Below are 15,328 nucleotides of genomic sequence, written 5' to 3' on the forward strand. Positions count from 1 at the left end.
AGTTTTGTTCAACTTGTAAATCAAAGCCTACAGAATGTGTTTGATGTCAATGTTATTGTCGACTGAATTCTACTTCAGTCATCAATAGTCCATGTAGAATCGAAGGACAAAACAAACCAATCCATAACAAGAACTATAATAATAGTACTATTTTCGCAACCTTACACATGTAGTTTCCGTGTAAAATGTTAACTAAACATGCACTGTTCATAGTTCTCGCGCAGGGAGAATTACAATAATTGTTGAGTAATATCAGACGTACGGTGTACTGTTGGTGAGTTCAGACTTGGACAATAGGGAGTGCGATTACAGCGATCCATTTATAAGAACATAATATCACTTTTGCAATCTTTAAAGCTAACACCTCGATATCTTTTTTATTGGTCCAAGGCAGTGTTTTGAAACAATTGGGTCCAACTATTTTGCGATAGCGAAGATATCTGAGTGAAATAGCAAATAACAAATTCCCACAGTCCTTTGCGTCTCTTTTCCAGTGCACCCGATGGTTGGAACTTGTATTTCAGTAGCCGTGTGCGTGGTCTGCTACAGAGAAACTTGAACTAATTCATTAACTCACTTGGTAGGGCACCCAAACTGAATTCAGAGGAGGTGGCTCTAAACTTCAGCATTATTTCTCATGCTTCCGTACTGCAATACACTGACATAGTGGAGGGGGAATATAGCATTTCCCTCCCCCTCCCCTCCCTCTCTCTCTCTCTCTCTCTCTCTCTCTCTCTCTCTCTCTCTCTCTCTCTCTCTCTCTCTCTCTCTCTCTCTCTCTCTCTCTCTCTCTCTCTCTCTCTCTCTCTCTCTCAGATACGCAGTGTGTGAAAGTGTCTATGTGTGTACTATGCAAGCATCCAGAGAGTGTTTTCAGTTTTCAACTACTGCAGTTACTGTTGACGGAAATGGCTGTGTTTTTCTCTCAGAACGACCCGTTCCCTAAGCATTGATATGCTGATAATGTTGTTATTTCTTGCCGTGAATGCCATGAAACATCGATGCTGTCGTCACAATAATGTTGATTCAACTCTGGACACCACAGCTATCGTGCAAAACACTCGCAATGTATCTAGACTACAGTCAACCTATATAAATCATTGTCGTCACTTTACTATTTTTCAAAACACGTTGTCACGGTGTTTCGGAGGAAATCGTGAAAAGCAGATAAAAGTAAACTTTTTTTACTATTCGCCTATCATATTTAATATGGCTTAGAGTCAGTCTCGTAAGATGTTTGAAGGTTTTTCACAGATTCGCGATGCGCAATTTTCATTTCTTGCGACTAAAGGCACGACAATTAAACTGACACGCGTTGCACACGGCACGAAATGAGCAAACATACATGCTATGTCGACAACTTTAACTCTTTTCGTGTCACAGATTTATGCTCTTCTCACTGCACTACATGGCTCTGGTGTGCGCTGTTTTGATCTACAGATTTGATCGAAAAGGATTACATCAAGACGATTACCAAATTGATAATTGATGGGATTTGAGACGATTTGTAATCGCATTCGTTAAAACTGAAGAGAAAAAGGCAATATATAACGGGCTGTTCGATATTGACAGCTGTGAAAACGTCATGACGATGTCTTAGCTCAATTTCGATGATACGTCGGTCAATATCCATGAATAAACGACGTGTTGTCGGCGGGTTTTTTCTATTGCGCGGCATTTAAAAAGTGATAGGTACACTGCTGTACAGCAACCGCATTACTAAAAAAGTATCAGTCCGCCATAACAGTGACATTTATCATCAAAACATGCCAAAGTTGTCAAATTACGCTGTTCAACTTTCAAAATGTCTACCTTCCAGGAACTGTTGGGCAGAAAAAAACCGATAGGGAAAAATTTTAAAGAGCGTAATTTATACAAGAGATTGAGTTGTGAGGTTTGGTAGTAAAATTAGTACATTACGATTTGTGGGCAACCCTAAGGAATGGTACTAGTCGCACTGCTCAATGTACTGCACAATATCTCAAAAGCTTGATATGAAATGTGCGCATGACTATATGTACGGAACAAAGGTTTACTGAAATTACTTCAGCGTCACATGCCAAGAATCGAACAAAAAGGTAAATAAACAAAATAGAACGACACGTTGCATGCCACTGCAATCCTCTCTACTCGTTGGTCTTCAAGCAAATTGTCAACAAAACGTCGTTCATTTGTATATTTGTAACTCATGTAATGTAGAGATGACGATATCGGGGTCATTCAAATAATTGACAATGTATCAAAGAAAAACATATGCAGTATATATATACAAACTGTCACAATGAAGCTGTATGCAAAGAAAAAAGAAGTTTGATGCGTTATTTCAAGCTGCGATACCATTATTCTTCCTTTAAATTTGGTGGACGCATCGAGTTGATGCACCAAACACAGCTGTATTTCTTCACTGCATCTGTACTTGGTCGCATGCGGATCAAAAGAAAGCTCGGCGCCAACCTCTGTCGTCTGCATGTTTCTCTTCAATGGCATGCCAGGCTGACGGGGATTTATACTTTTTCACAGATGCTCGCAAGATGAAACCCGTTAACACTGAGACTTTTCTGCGAGATTCAATCAGAATGGTATAATTGTAAAGTCTTGCACCATTACCGAAATAGTTGAGTTGAATTTACGTCAAGTATACCTTTACGTGCGAGTTTGAAAGTAGTTCCGGTCACACAGAGAAGAGATCTGCCATTTTGCATTTGAAAGTAACCGGTTTACATGATAACGCCGGAGCAATATACGTTGCGTGATAAAGTAGAGAGAGTTTAGGCCTAACAACCTTTCAGACTGATAAACAGCTTTCACTTGGAGATTTCAAAAGTTGTTTTGGAGCGTAAAAAAGTGAGTTCATTTCAGGTGACAAGAATAATCTTGATCCTTTATTTCCGTTTTCAAAGCTTAAAGAGCTACATTCCTTTGATATTTCAGTGAAAACCCAGAATACAGGCGAAGAGAATAAAGAATGGTTAATAGAAGACGAGAAAACCTCATTTCAATCATCCTCATGGCACAAGAATGTTGATCTCTGGGCTTTAGTATGGTATTTAACACTAAGGGTTGAATCTCTCAGGGCAGCAGTGTTCGATTTATCAACAATCCAGACTTATTTGAGCGGCCGGGTGAGCGATGTAAACCCCTTTCACCCCCCCTCAAAATAAATCTCGCTTGATTTTCCGCTACCCTGGAGGTAGGTCACGTGATCGATCAAATTGGAGAGGAGGTTTAATCACCATGGCTACGCATAGAAGTACGGCGTCCCCGCGATGACATAAAGACGGCGGATTTGGCAAAAGAGTGGGCTTAAATAGAAGTCAATCGAACAACGAAGAAGTCACACTATAAGCGGTGCTTGGCGTTTCCTCCCCCTTGCAAAGCTTCCGAAAAATAAAGCTTATGCGAAGCAACTTGAAATGGGTGGCACCCGGGGGAGGGTCACAGCATGACCCTCCTCCCCCCGAGAGTGCAGATGGACGAGGAGGAATAAAAGTAAATGCACGCTTAATCTCATCAATTGAAGTCACATGAAACCACTCTGTGTTCTATTTCCGTTTTTCAGATTTGCCCTGTGTATCATGATCTCGTAAACGTTTATCAAACCTGACAAGCCGTGTTTTAATGGAAGTTTGTATCCACACTCCACGGGTCACGCTCGCTGCAGTTACCTGGCTTTTAGCCTTATTATATTTTTCTATCGCACTCTCTCGTCTCTCCGAAGAGCTCGTTCACTTTGCTAGACTTCTTTTGTGACGGTTTTAGTCTCCCCTTTCTGGAATTACTCATCTCGCCAACGTCAAAATTTATTCTTTACGATTAATGCGCCCTGACACCTGTCCGGAATACTAATTTTCAACAGAGATAATGAGTGCGCGTGCGTGAATGCTCTTCCTCGTTGTAATCTTTTCTTCGTTGAGTTCCTATCGTTTCTTATCAAGAAATGATGAATTGCCTCGGAGTCCTTTTCGACATTTTATGATATCCGTTTTGTTGGAGTAAGTGTTTTATCGGCGTTTTAGTCTATACAGTACCAACTTTCTGCTGCATTAAGCATGCATTAGTCGCCGAGTTTGAATCACTCTTGAAATCTACACAAATTGCAAAGTGCGATTTCCCCTCTCGTCAGTAAATAATAACATTTCTCGATGTCGGGAAACAATGTTAATTGGAGACGGGCGGGGTTTTTTATGTAGCGAGCACGGCTTTGCCTGCTGGTATGAAGAAAGCGAATGTCAAGAATTTGGTCTATGGTGTAACTAGGAGGGGACAGAGCTATGAATCTGCTAATTAAGGCGAGGTCAGGACGAATTTGACATTGAAGTGCAAGCATGGCGCATTCAAAAACACAAACACACCATAGGTTGTGCACCGAATGAACACTGATTTAATTAGAAAAACACCTTTAATTACTATTATACCTACGCACTTGCGGTATAGATTTCAAATCAAATATAACAAGCAGACACGTAACATTGATTTATCTAAGTTCTATAAGTTAAAAAGTACCAGGCTCCAGATTGAATTTTTCTTAAGTGAACGAAGTAACATATGACGTGAATTTTATTAAGGGTCACAGAGAGGTCGCCGCCATCTTGAACAACTTGTGATCGTAATATTGACTTCAAAACTATTGACCGTTTACGCTTTGATCATACAAACTAGTAATAATCCTCATATGAGTGTTTGAAGAACTGTTCCATCAATCCATTCTCAAGTTGTATGTATCTTTTCCACATGCCGACGTCACATCTTCGAGATGATGTCAACCATGCGGCCCGATCTCTCTTCAGCCATCTGCGATTGACGTCATCGCAAGATGGCCGCCGGGTGGTCAGACAGTCCGAAATAGCAAGTGAAAACATGGCATTTGTTTGTTACTAATTATTGCATTCATCCCGTGGGCACAATATTTGTACAACAACTGTCTTTTCGACATTGGGGCACGACCTTTCCGTAAATAAACCCCGCCAAAACACGGTTTGGTCACCCCTGACATTTTGCTCGTTGCGTCGATGGAGCCGACGAAAGACAGTCTGTGTACATGTCAAGACGGTTGGCTTGGACTATCTGAACGAAGATTGAATTGGCGCGTAAAAAGTGCTCTGTTGACGCTACAAACGCGGAGATAGTCAAAACAGTCCGTCAGAGACTTTTCAGGTGCAGTGTTAAGGATGGCCTGCTTCTTTTTAAACATGCAAAATGGTTTACGCACGCACAAACCGTATCAAAACTTTGACATTCGAGAGCTGAAATCGAGCGATGGAAAGTATTTCTAAAGCTCGCTATGCAAGCAAAGCATCCTTCTCTTGCAAAATTTACAAACACTACAACCTAAAGTTGAATAACGTTTACTGATTAAATTGCTGTCTAGCTTGCTCCAATACCTTGCGACGTATGGGAACAGTAGCTGCAAAACTTTTGACGGTTTCTTCATTATTTTTGTTCAATATGCCGATTACTAGTTCTTGTTCTACTCCCCAAAGCATGCCGAAACACCTTCTATTTAGCTTGTCAACACATGTAATATACATTTAAAGTGCTCTGTTATTGTTTACCTTTGAATTCTAGTCGAGACCTGAATTCACTTGTCAACAATATCAGTACAACTTATACAGAGAGAGCGCTGACACGTTGAATACTTGGTATCTAAACGTGCTTTGGAGTGTAACAAGAATGTGTTGCTGACATTAAAAATTAAAAAAGTGAAAAACATCGCTTAAGTTAAAGCTATTGGCCCTTTGAAGCACACGTTTCACAGGAAAAGATTTTGCAGGTTTTCGTGAGACTAAAAGTAGTGCTGAAGTGATGCGAGGTAATGGCTTTATCAGCAAGATTATAAAGTTACATTCGAATGGCTTTTTATGTTGTAAGACGCTGTGACTCACTGAACGTCGAATCACAGAGGGACTGTGGTTGAATGCACCTGTTAAAATTTTACGTCAGGGTGTTTGGAAAAGCAAATTTGTGCAATAAACAAAGGAGGACGTATTGACCAACCAAACTTTCCCGAGTAACACAGCAAATAGACCGGCAAAGCGCTGATACCGCGATAAACACAACTTTCGCAGAAATTTAAAAATCTGGATGTTGTATGGATGGAGATAGGTAGCAGCGTCGAGCGATCCTGTGACTTACATGTACAGCGTTTACAAGTGTCAAAGTTGTGGTTTGCAAGTCGCAAGTGACTGCTCAGACGGGGGGAAATATTAGCTAGCTCGTTAACTTTTTGAGCAACACTGTACAAGCTGCACACATGCCATTGGTGTTGGACACATGTATAAAAACCATGTGCTTTCAGACGGCAAGAGTACAAGGCACTGTGCTGGGTCGACTGCTCGCTCGTACAGGCATTGAGTTTTCAGATCAAAAGCTGACAAAGAAAGTACACACAGTTAGCTTTCAATTGTATAGGGAGCCGCTCCGTCGTACGCAAAGAGGTTTGTATCTTCTTCTACAGACTATTTTAAGCAAACGATACATCAGGATAAGAACTCTCCCTAGCACCTTTGGAACACTTCGCGTTAGCGTGTAAATGCTGCTTCTCTATCTCTCGGCTCATCAATTCTCTTAGCTGTCATCTGGAAGCTGAACAGAGCGCTCGGTGAAAGTGCCCGCTCGCTCTTTTATCTGTGTGTAAAATCGCGGGCAAACATAGTATCCATATTGACTCGCGCCGCTTCACGCTCATTTTAATACACAACCCCTATGCACAACACCAAAGAGAACGAATGTCGCGCGGGGACGCACAGGATTGTGGGAGATAACGGTTGATTTACCCGGTGCGAGACACTGATGGAAGTCGGCGTTTCAATTACTTGAAAAGAAACTGACATACCACAAGGGACAGCTTTCGGCGAATTATGATTTCTAATTTTAACGGATTAGGGTCTGTAAGTTTCGCAAAAATAATGAATTCCTCTGTCGATATGGTGTAACCGTATGTCTTAGCAGCTTTGGCAGGCTACTCTGAATCCAAAGTGATAAACAATCAATGTATGGGCGTTTTGGCTTAGCTAAGGTGAGAAACATGGGAAACTTCGTGTGTGCAGTATATATATATATATATATATATATATATATATATATATATATATATATATATATATATATATATATATATATATATATATATATATATATCACTCCCCTTGTTATGAAAAGATTGACATTTCTTACGTTGCAAATTGCCAGGACCTAAATGGAGCACCAAGAATCGAGTGAATGTGATAAGGTAACTAAAATCAAATAAAGTCCTCGCCAAGAGCCAGTGCCTTGAATGCAAGTACAGAAGTAGGGGAACGCATGTAAACGGTGATAGCTTTCATCGACGATATGCGATTCGGAGTAACGCTGGAGATTAACTGGAAAGTCTATTTATACATAACCACATATCAACAACACTGGGTCAATAGAGGAATATTGTAACAGCTGGCCTGGGTTATTGTTTTCTTTTTGTTTGTTTTGTTATTTTGCTCTTTTTTCTCAAATGTCGGATATGAATACACGTTCTATCCTGAGCAACGTACGTGAAATATCACAAATAGACTTTTCTGGGGACAAAACATAAACGTCACTGTTTCAAATATATCATTCTAATGTATACGTTTTACTATGATGGTCTGTCTGTTCTTTGCTTCGTTTACACTGAAACTTTGCAAAATGGACCCCTCGATGCCATGAGTATTAAGAACGGCTTCGGTAGCTATATTTATTTAGTTTTTCTTATTTGCCGTGTTAAAACGCCGAAAACGATAGCCTGCGAGCGATCGTTATGAATTTCTACGCATGTAGATTGTGGGAGAAGCTTGCTCCGACGTGATAGAGTTATTTGCATTGATAAAAATTTCCATATCAACTTCTCGCGTGAAGTCGAGTCGTACTAAGTACGATCATAATAAGTTCCCGCCATATCCCACTGTTGTATCTTCCATGGTCTAAATTAAGACATTGAGTTATGGCATGACACACTGTATAAACCAAATGCAAACATAGCCAAACTACAATATATCATGAATAGTAATATATTAAAGTAAACACTTTTTTTTCAATGGCCGCAATTCATGACACAATTTAAACTTTAAATGGCATGAAAACGCCACGATAAGGACTGCCATGATATTTGTCAATTTCTCTCATGTCTCGATCGACTGTGCATCGTTTTCAGGCTTTCTGCTTTCCGCCAAACACAGAAAAAAGTCACCGTCCACCAACAGAGTGCCATGCGCGAGTGTGAGGAATTGAAAGTTTGCACTTTTTTGGAATTTACAACCGGCATTGGCAATATTTACAGCACCAGTCAATGACACCGCCCTAAATTGTTGGATTTGCTCTTTACTTTTACATGCACTCGCCAACCGGTGTGTTCATAGCAAACCCGCGCGATACGGAGATCGGAGACGGTTTCCGAGACTCTTGGCATCACTCTGTATGTTTTGTAGCATTCCTTGCGCACTTCAAACTTTACAATCAATTTTAACAAGGAAGTTCCGTCCACAAGGTAATGCGGATATCCCCAAACAGAACATTCCATCAAATACAAGTGGCATGCCGATAGATTGGTAGCAGTCTCTTTACGAAACCCAATGTTGATGTATTTCCTCATAACGTAACGACATCATCCTTGGGAAGTTGTAATACAGTCAAGTACCTGTGTCCCGTGATGAAGGGTTTGGAGTGGAAACCAAGGCACTGTTTATATAAATGATATTGCCACTTCTTAAGCAAGCGTTAGCTGTTCTGTTAATAAGTACAAAGCGTCGTAACAGAAACCAAACAATCATTTGGTTCAAACTTCAATTAAAGGTAGGGGAATCGATCCCAGGGATCGAGTTTGTTCTAGTCTGTAAGAGGATTATGAAGGTGTCATAGCCTTTTGTTTTCCATTGAAATTGTAATCTAAAGTAAATTTCCTGGCAAGACAATCTGACGCCTGAACCATGCCTTTAAGTGCCCACACTGACGAGGAGTTCAAAATGTTTTGGTTCTATCTTGGTATAGCGATACATTTTCAATGTTTGCCTCGAGCTGAAACGAACCTCTGTTTGTTATAAGGAAAAATCCCAACATAAAAGTGTATCATGGCAAAATGTACTCGAACAAACGCAATCCTGTTTCATCGACACTGAAGGGACAAACTCCCGTCTCGGATCATAAGAAGTACTAGGCGAGGTACCAGAAAACTCACTTGTGGGCGTTGGCCCAGGTGTCAGACATCTTGAGATATGACTCAGGGAACGGTCCCTCCTTCAGGGGTAAGGCCAAGCTTTGGCGGGAAACGACGGTCATTTCTGACGCGACATCGATTGGCAATGGCGCAGTAGTCTCGAAAGGAAACTACACAACATAAACAATAGTTAAAAACTACTCTGCGCAATAAAAAGTTTGGCATAAAAGTCCTCGACCAACTTAATAGTCCGGCAAAATGGCTGGCTGTGATAACACTCGTGTGTTCAAGCACACAATTGTTTGTCAGAAATATTTGCGTGTCTATGAAGGACAAACATAATAAACGAGATCAAAAGCGACAGAGACTTCAAGGGAAACATTGTGTTCTCGCACCATATTTTACTTTAAAATCTGCTAAAATATGAAGTAAACAAGAGGTCTGGTGCCACACATTTCCATTGAACTTGGCTGTCGCCATCATTATATCAGGGTCGTCTTTGAAGGGGCTCGCATTAAAAAGCACATTTTATAAAATTCACAAAGGTAAAAACTTTACCTAATCAAATCCATCATCGCGTACTGAATTGGTGCCTGTGGGTCGTCGTCGTCCGATTCTTCCGCGGGGCCGTCATCTTTCTTCCCGTGGTTGCCGGGTTGGATCGCCATTACCATAATGATGCCGATTATTACAGCGGTGACTGTTGTGCATAGGTAGTAAATAACGGCGTACAAACCGAGTTTTCCCGACACCTTTTTGTCCAGGGATGCCAAGCTGGCGACTAAACTGGAGGTGATCGGAGGTATCACCATCATCTTCAGCATGCCCATGAAGAGGTCGCCGGGGAATCGGATGTAGTCGATCTCCTCATCGGTCAAGTCAACTTGGTTCCCGATGGTGAAGCCCAGCAGAAATCCGAGCAAGACCGAGAACAGAAGGAGCGTCACCAAAATTTTATCCGCGGTGACCCAGGCGCGAAACCTCTGCCAACATGTTCGATGCGTGCCGGTGTTTTCTTCCATAGCTATAGCAGAGAGATCAAGGTCTGAGCTTCTAGCCTGGCCGTTCTGCCGGTTCATAGTGACAAGCGACTGCCTATTACAGGGGATATAAAACTGCGCGGTGAGAGACTACAGCGGAGTTGAGTTTGCGCCGGCCGTGAGAGTGTGTAGTACGTTGTGATTCGTCAGGGCCGCTTCGGGTGCCTGTGTCCAATGCCTGTGGCTTTCTATAATAAATATTGAGACCAGTAAATTATGTCCCAGCCGGCCTCTTTGACATGTGTGTGTTTGCAGACTCGGGTGAGATGTGACTGACTGACGGAGGGCAGACCCTATCAATATGACTGGCCGTGCAGAAGACCAAACACCTGAAATAATATGATAATCATGCAAATAATATTGAAATATTATGTACTCTCGCTTTATTCTTCAACGTCTTCGTACCTGGGAAGGGCGCTCTCTCAGTTCTTACCGAGAAAGAGTGACTGTTCTGCCATTTGGTGAGTTTTTGAGTCGCAACAAGAAGAGGGGCCTCGAAACCGCAGATAACGCATCTCTGGTTTGGCATCACTCTCTGTTGGCGATCGTGCACATATGACGCACGTAACGATAAGGATATGCGACTCGTCGGTGAAAAAGAGAGCGCGCGAATAACTGTATGTTTGTAATGGCCTACAGAAGAACTCTGCTGGGACTGTCGACTACAAGTTTTTAATAGGGCGGGAAAACATCACGTATTCCTCTAACAAGCAATGCAATTTGTAAGGTCAAGACTTGTCCATTTCTCTGTTGCGGCTCTGGGAGCTCTAATAGACTCGAGAGCGCGGTATCGGGTGGAATCTTAATCGGGCGGCGAACAGAAATCAATGTCAAGCCGTGACGGTCACGCTACTACCTCCACGGTCAGGTCAAGATATTCCCAGCAATGCGAGGTCACAAGAAGTTTGTTGAACATTGTGACGTTTTCTATTTTTCGGTCTCTCTTTTGGTGTCAGTGTAAATATTATTTTTAACAACAACTGCGTATTCCGAATGGGGGTTTAAATATACAGTTGTGGCCGACGCGGCGAAGAGAAAAATATTTTCAAACATCACAACTCACAGTAAGTCACCGTGTCACCAACTTACTTTCCACTCTGGTTGGAACCGAAAATATACAGAGTATGTTAATTGACAACTGCAGTTTTACTCGGAGTTTTCTTTCCCTTTCTGAATTTTGAATTGTTCACTATATTATCATCCGGGATTCTCTGAATAACAAAGGTTGGTTCCTATCTGATATTAATCTTAACATCCTCGGTTTGTGACCGTGACTTGATAGAAAAGTCATGATGTCAACATAGACTACATCTTCAATCAATATTAATCTCATCTTAGTCGGCCAATTAGAATAAAAGACATTGAAAGGTTGATCGCGGACAAAAATACCGATGCTAGAAACAGAACAGACGTACGGACAGATAGCAAACCAATCATTAATAAGTATGCGTGTATGCTTATTAGGAGCGTGCAAAATTCGAGTTGGCTTATCGAGAAAAAATAATGACATAGCCAAACGAAAACTTGCAACTGCGTTCATAAAATTGGTATATGACTTTTACATAGCATATACAAAGGGCTGGTTGACTTGGACTGTAACAGCGAGCTTCGTAATTATTGTCGAATCTAGGAGAGAAGCCCGAAATTTATAGTAAATTGATAGTATGACGAAGACGTGCAGATAATATACGAACAAGAATAGTTTGATCGTCAAATTGTGCATAATAATAACCAAAAGGATTGCGGGTATCAATGTCGTTCAAGAGACAAGATACAGTCTATGGTCATAATATGTTAAAAAAGTGTAAAACCCAAGTCTGGTCATGTCAAGCTTATATACCCGTCGGTTGACGAAACAGCAAATCGGTATTTGTTCACTGGATTACATCGAAGAATGAACATTTTACCAGTGGTCCACAATAAATTTCTTCCAAAGAGAAAGTGACGTAATTGTTATTGGCGTTGCCGACAGGAAGTGCACGTCACCTTGTCACCGAGCGATGACAAATTACATGTTTAATGGTCGTCGACAGGTACGCCGCGAGGTAAAGGTAATCTCCGAGTTGGTAATGATGATGACAATGAAAGAGACAACAGACGGCCTTGGTTCCAAACTCATCGGCAAGCGGTGGCTCTGTCGACAAATTATAATGTCCCTTTTACTGGGAAATTAAGATTAGAACTGGACAATTGTTTACTTCCTTTCTCTGATTACTGTCGTATTGACCTCTGTGTACTTCCGTGACCTTTTAAGGGCACCCTATTCGTTCAAAGTGTTTTCCAATGGTTTCCTGTTCGAAAGTACGTTTTCTTTGAATAATTGTGTACAAGAGTGTTATGATATGTCACGAAACACAGAAATATATACGAAATGTTATAGCTATTACTGGGTTTTCAGTCGGTTGGTGTGTTTTGCTAATCGTTCAAGTCTATACCTCTGTTTGTTTGTTTGTTTCCACCTTTTTTAGTCTCTATCATCGATTGAAGTGTGCACGCATCGGAATAAACTTCAATGAGAACATTTTTGTAGTTTGTGTGAATCTATGGCCCCTAGGCTGCGCAAGTGCTCTGCAGCCTACACGCAATGTTGCATCAATCGTACGCTTTCCTAACATGTTGTTCTGCTATCTGTCCGAGAGAGTTTGGATCAGCAAATCTCAGACATGTGAGAAACTCTCCAAGGAAGAAGATTCACCGTTTGTGTCTGTGTCAGAGAAACGCGAGTCAAAGAATGCACCGTGTTTGTCCACTCATTTTAAATCACCGGCTTAATCAGACACGCGGCTCGGATATGAGACAGTTCGTGACAGCGACTGATCAGGGCACGTTAACCCTGCAGCGATGCTGGTCGTTGCACTTTGGGGGATTTATGGCGAAATTTGTCATCGATAAAACAAATACTCTGAAGTGACAGCTATAATTGTTGGACAAACAATTGTTTTAGATTGAAATGAACAAATAACGGCAATAGCTTATCTCGTGGGAATGATGCTTCACAAAGACGTTGAAAGTCTTCAAAATGAAGTCATGGTAACGACACCAACATTTCTGGAATCTGTACCTCAACAATACCATAATCTTGTGGTCATCCATACCAAACCATCATAAATCCGTGAACTGCAAAACACACATGCACATTTTAATTTGACAGCGGGGATATGATTGTGGAGTGAGCTATCTGTCTACAGATTTATCGTTATACGTGCAGGTGCCTAGTGAGAACCACGGACATAGCTGAGACGACTGTGGTTTTGTTCTTAACCCAGTACTCTGTTGTAGAAAAACGGAAAAACCACATGTACATTACATGTAAAAGGTTTAAGAATAATCTTGCAATACTTGGTTTGGTGACGCCGAACAATTTTCATAACTTCGAATCAAATGAAAAAAAAATCTGAAGGTCATACCCGGAGGTCACGAAAGACCAGAGCTGACATCAACGGAACAATATAAAACGTTATCTTGTATACTCAATCAAAACCGCACGACCGTCTGTCAAACAATAGGTGAGATCAGTGAGAATATCATTCACACATTAATTTTAATGTCATCTCTGGTTATATCAAAGCAAAAAATATTTAAAAAAATACGTCAGGAAAACGTGAAAAGTTTGTTTCCCAAGGTCTAGATCTCATACTTGTGTTCATTCATGTGCCTAAAGGTCATGCAAGAGATAACGGCACAATGACGTTTTCAAACAAAGTTTTGAGTGGATACTCGGCTCTGGCTGGTCTGAGATCAGTCCGGAGCATCTTGTTAAAACCTGGTACGTTTTTTAATCGCTTTCATCAAGGGAATAGAAGCAGAGAAGGCGTGTATTTTGCAGTCTGCTTGTCGCGAGGGCGTACATATTCAACTTTGAAACAAAAGCAGGCACAGGTAAAAATGGCGTTTTTGACTTGATGACGTCAAGAGAGTCGGCCAATCGATAACAAAATAATAAGCATTATTGTTTGACAGAATGACCGCACCACTGGCATTTACATCAGACACGGGGATGAAGCCTTCCTGGCTGGATTTGCATTCCATTTATTGCCAGGCTATTCTTGCGACTTTTTCCCATGTCATTTGGCAGAGAATGGAATAACAGAGTTCAAATGTAATGCAATGAAGTGAAGAAAGACCACAGCACATCCGCATTTACCGAATAATGGTTACAGAAATTTGACAAATGAACTTTCCTCTAAGCCACTTTCAAATTCTAGGTGCAACGTCTGAGAATGAGCGGTGAGGGTTTGTTAGTTCATTCTTTACTCTTGTACCTGTACGGATGAACAGCGGCATTGGAGTTACTTTATCAATGAAACAAACAGGAATTGGATAACCATGTCATAGACAAATTAATGGATGGCACAAACTAGAGAAGAGGAATTGCCTTATTTGTTGTTGTTATCATCGTGAGGTGGCGCTAGACCGTAAGGTCAGAAATGGCGTCGTGCTCGAAAAGCATATTTAACATGTTTAATGGATCTCTTCGTCCTCCTTTCCGGCGCATTCGTCGAAATCGAAGTTAGTATTAGCGTGTGTAGATACATTTTGTGAATAGCCACTATCGAAATCTAAAAACCTGCCTCTTTACGATTTTCAAAATGATATGTGTCGCGTAACGTGGGGGTATGGTCCCCGCAAGGTACAGTAAATTTTGAATAGTTCCGTTTCACCTCGCTCCGCTGAATCGATGAAAGATGCATGGCTAGAAATAAACCGATTTTTTTAGTTTCTGTTTCTTGTGGGTAAATCAGTGCTATCCATTCAAGAAAGAACAAGGAATATTAATTCTTGAATAATGTTATACTTTATTAAATCATACCGATAACCCTATCAAGTAATCGAAAGATTTGTCAGTTATTCTGTGAAGACTCAAATTTGATATCTACAATCTTTGGGCACAGGGGATTTAAGTTCTTCATCTTAAGGTAGAATGCGCCTCGGGGACAGACATTCGGACTCAATTCTTTCTGATCTATCTCTTATGGGGGCTCATTTTAAAGCTGTTGAAGTAAAAATAACCTTCTACCGTCTTAATTTTTCAAAAAGCAAAATGAGTTTTCGCTATAGGATTAACACAGCGATGGCGGCCATTTTGAATTTCAAATATCGGTAAATGTTGGGCACTTTATTTCTCTAG

The 15,328-nt window shown here is 41.0% G+C and overlaps 1 protein-coding gene across 1 annotated transcript in view; it reads right to left on the reverse strand.

The window, feature by feature from the left end:
• The window catches only part of LOC139138907 (excitatory amino acid transporter 3-like), a 41,081-nt gene extending 30,607 nt beyond the window's left edge, over positions 1-10,474 (reverse strand). The window contains exon 1 of the mRNA XM_070707501.1: positions 9,719-10,474. Coding sequence (XP_070563602.1) covers positions 9,719-10,239 — 521 coding nt within the window. The 5' untranslated portion in view covers positions 10,240-10,474. The remainder of the gene's footprint in view (positions 1-9,718) is intronic.
• Between the last annotated feature and the right edge of the window lie 4,854 nt (positions 10,475-15,328).

Source organism: Ptychodera flava, chromosome 8, assembly GCF_041260155.1.
Source record: "Ptychodera flava strain L36383 chromosome 8, AS_Pfla_20210202, whole genome shotgun sequence".
In the NCBI taxonomy this organism is placed as follows: domain Eukaryota; kingdom Metazoa; phylum Hemichordata; class Enteropneusta; family Ptychoderidae; genus Ptychodera; species Ptychodera flava.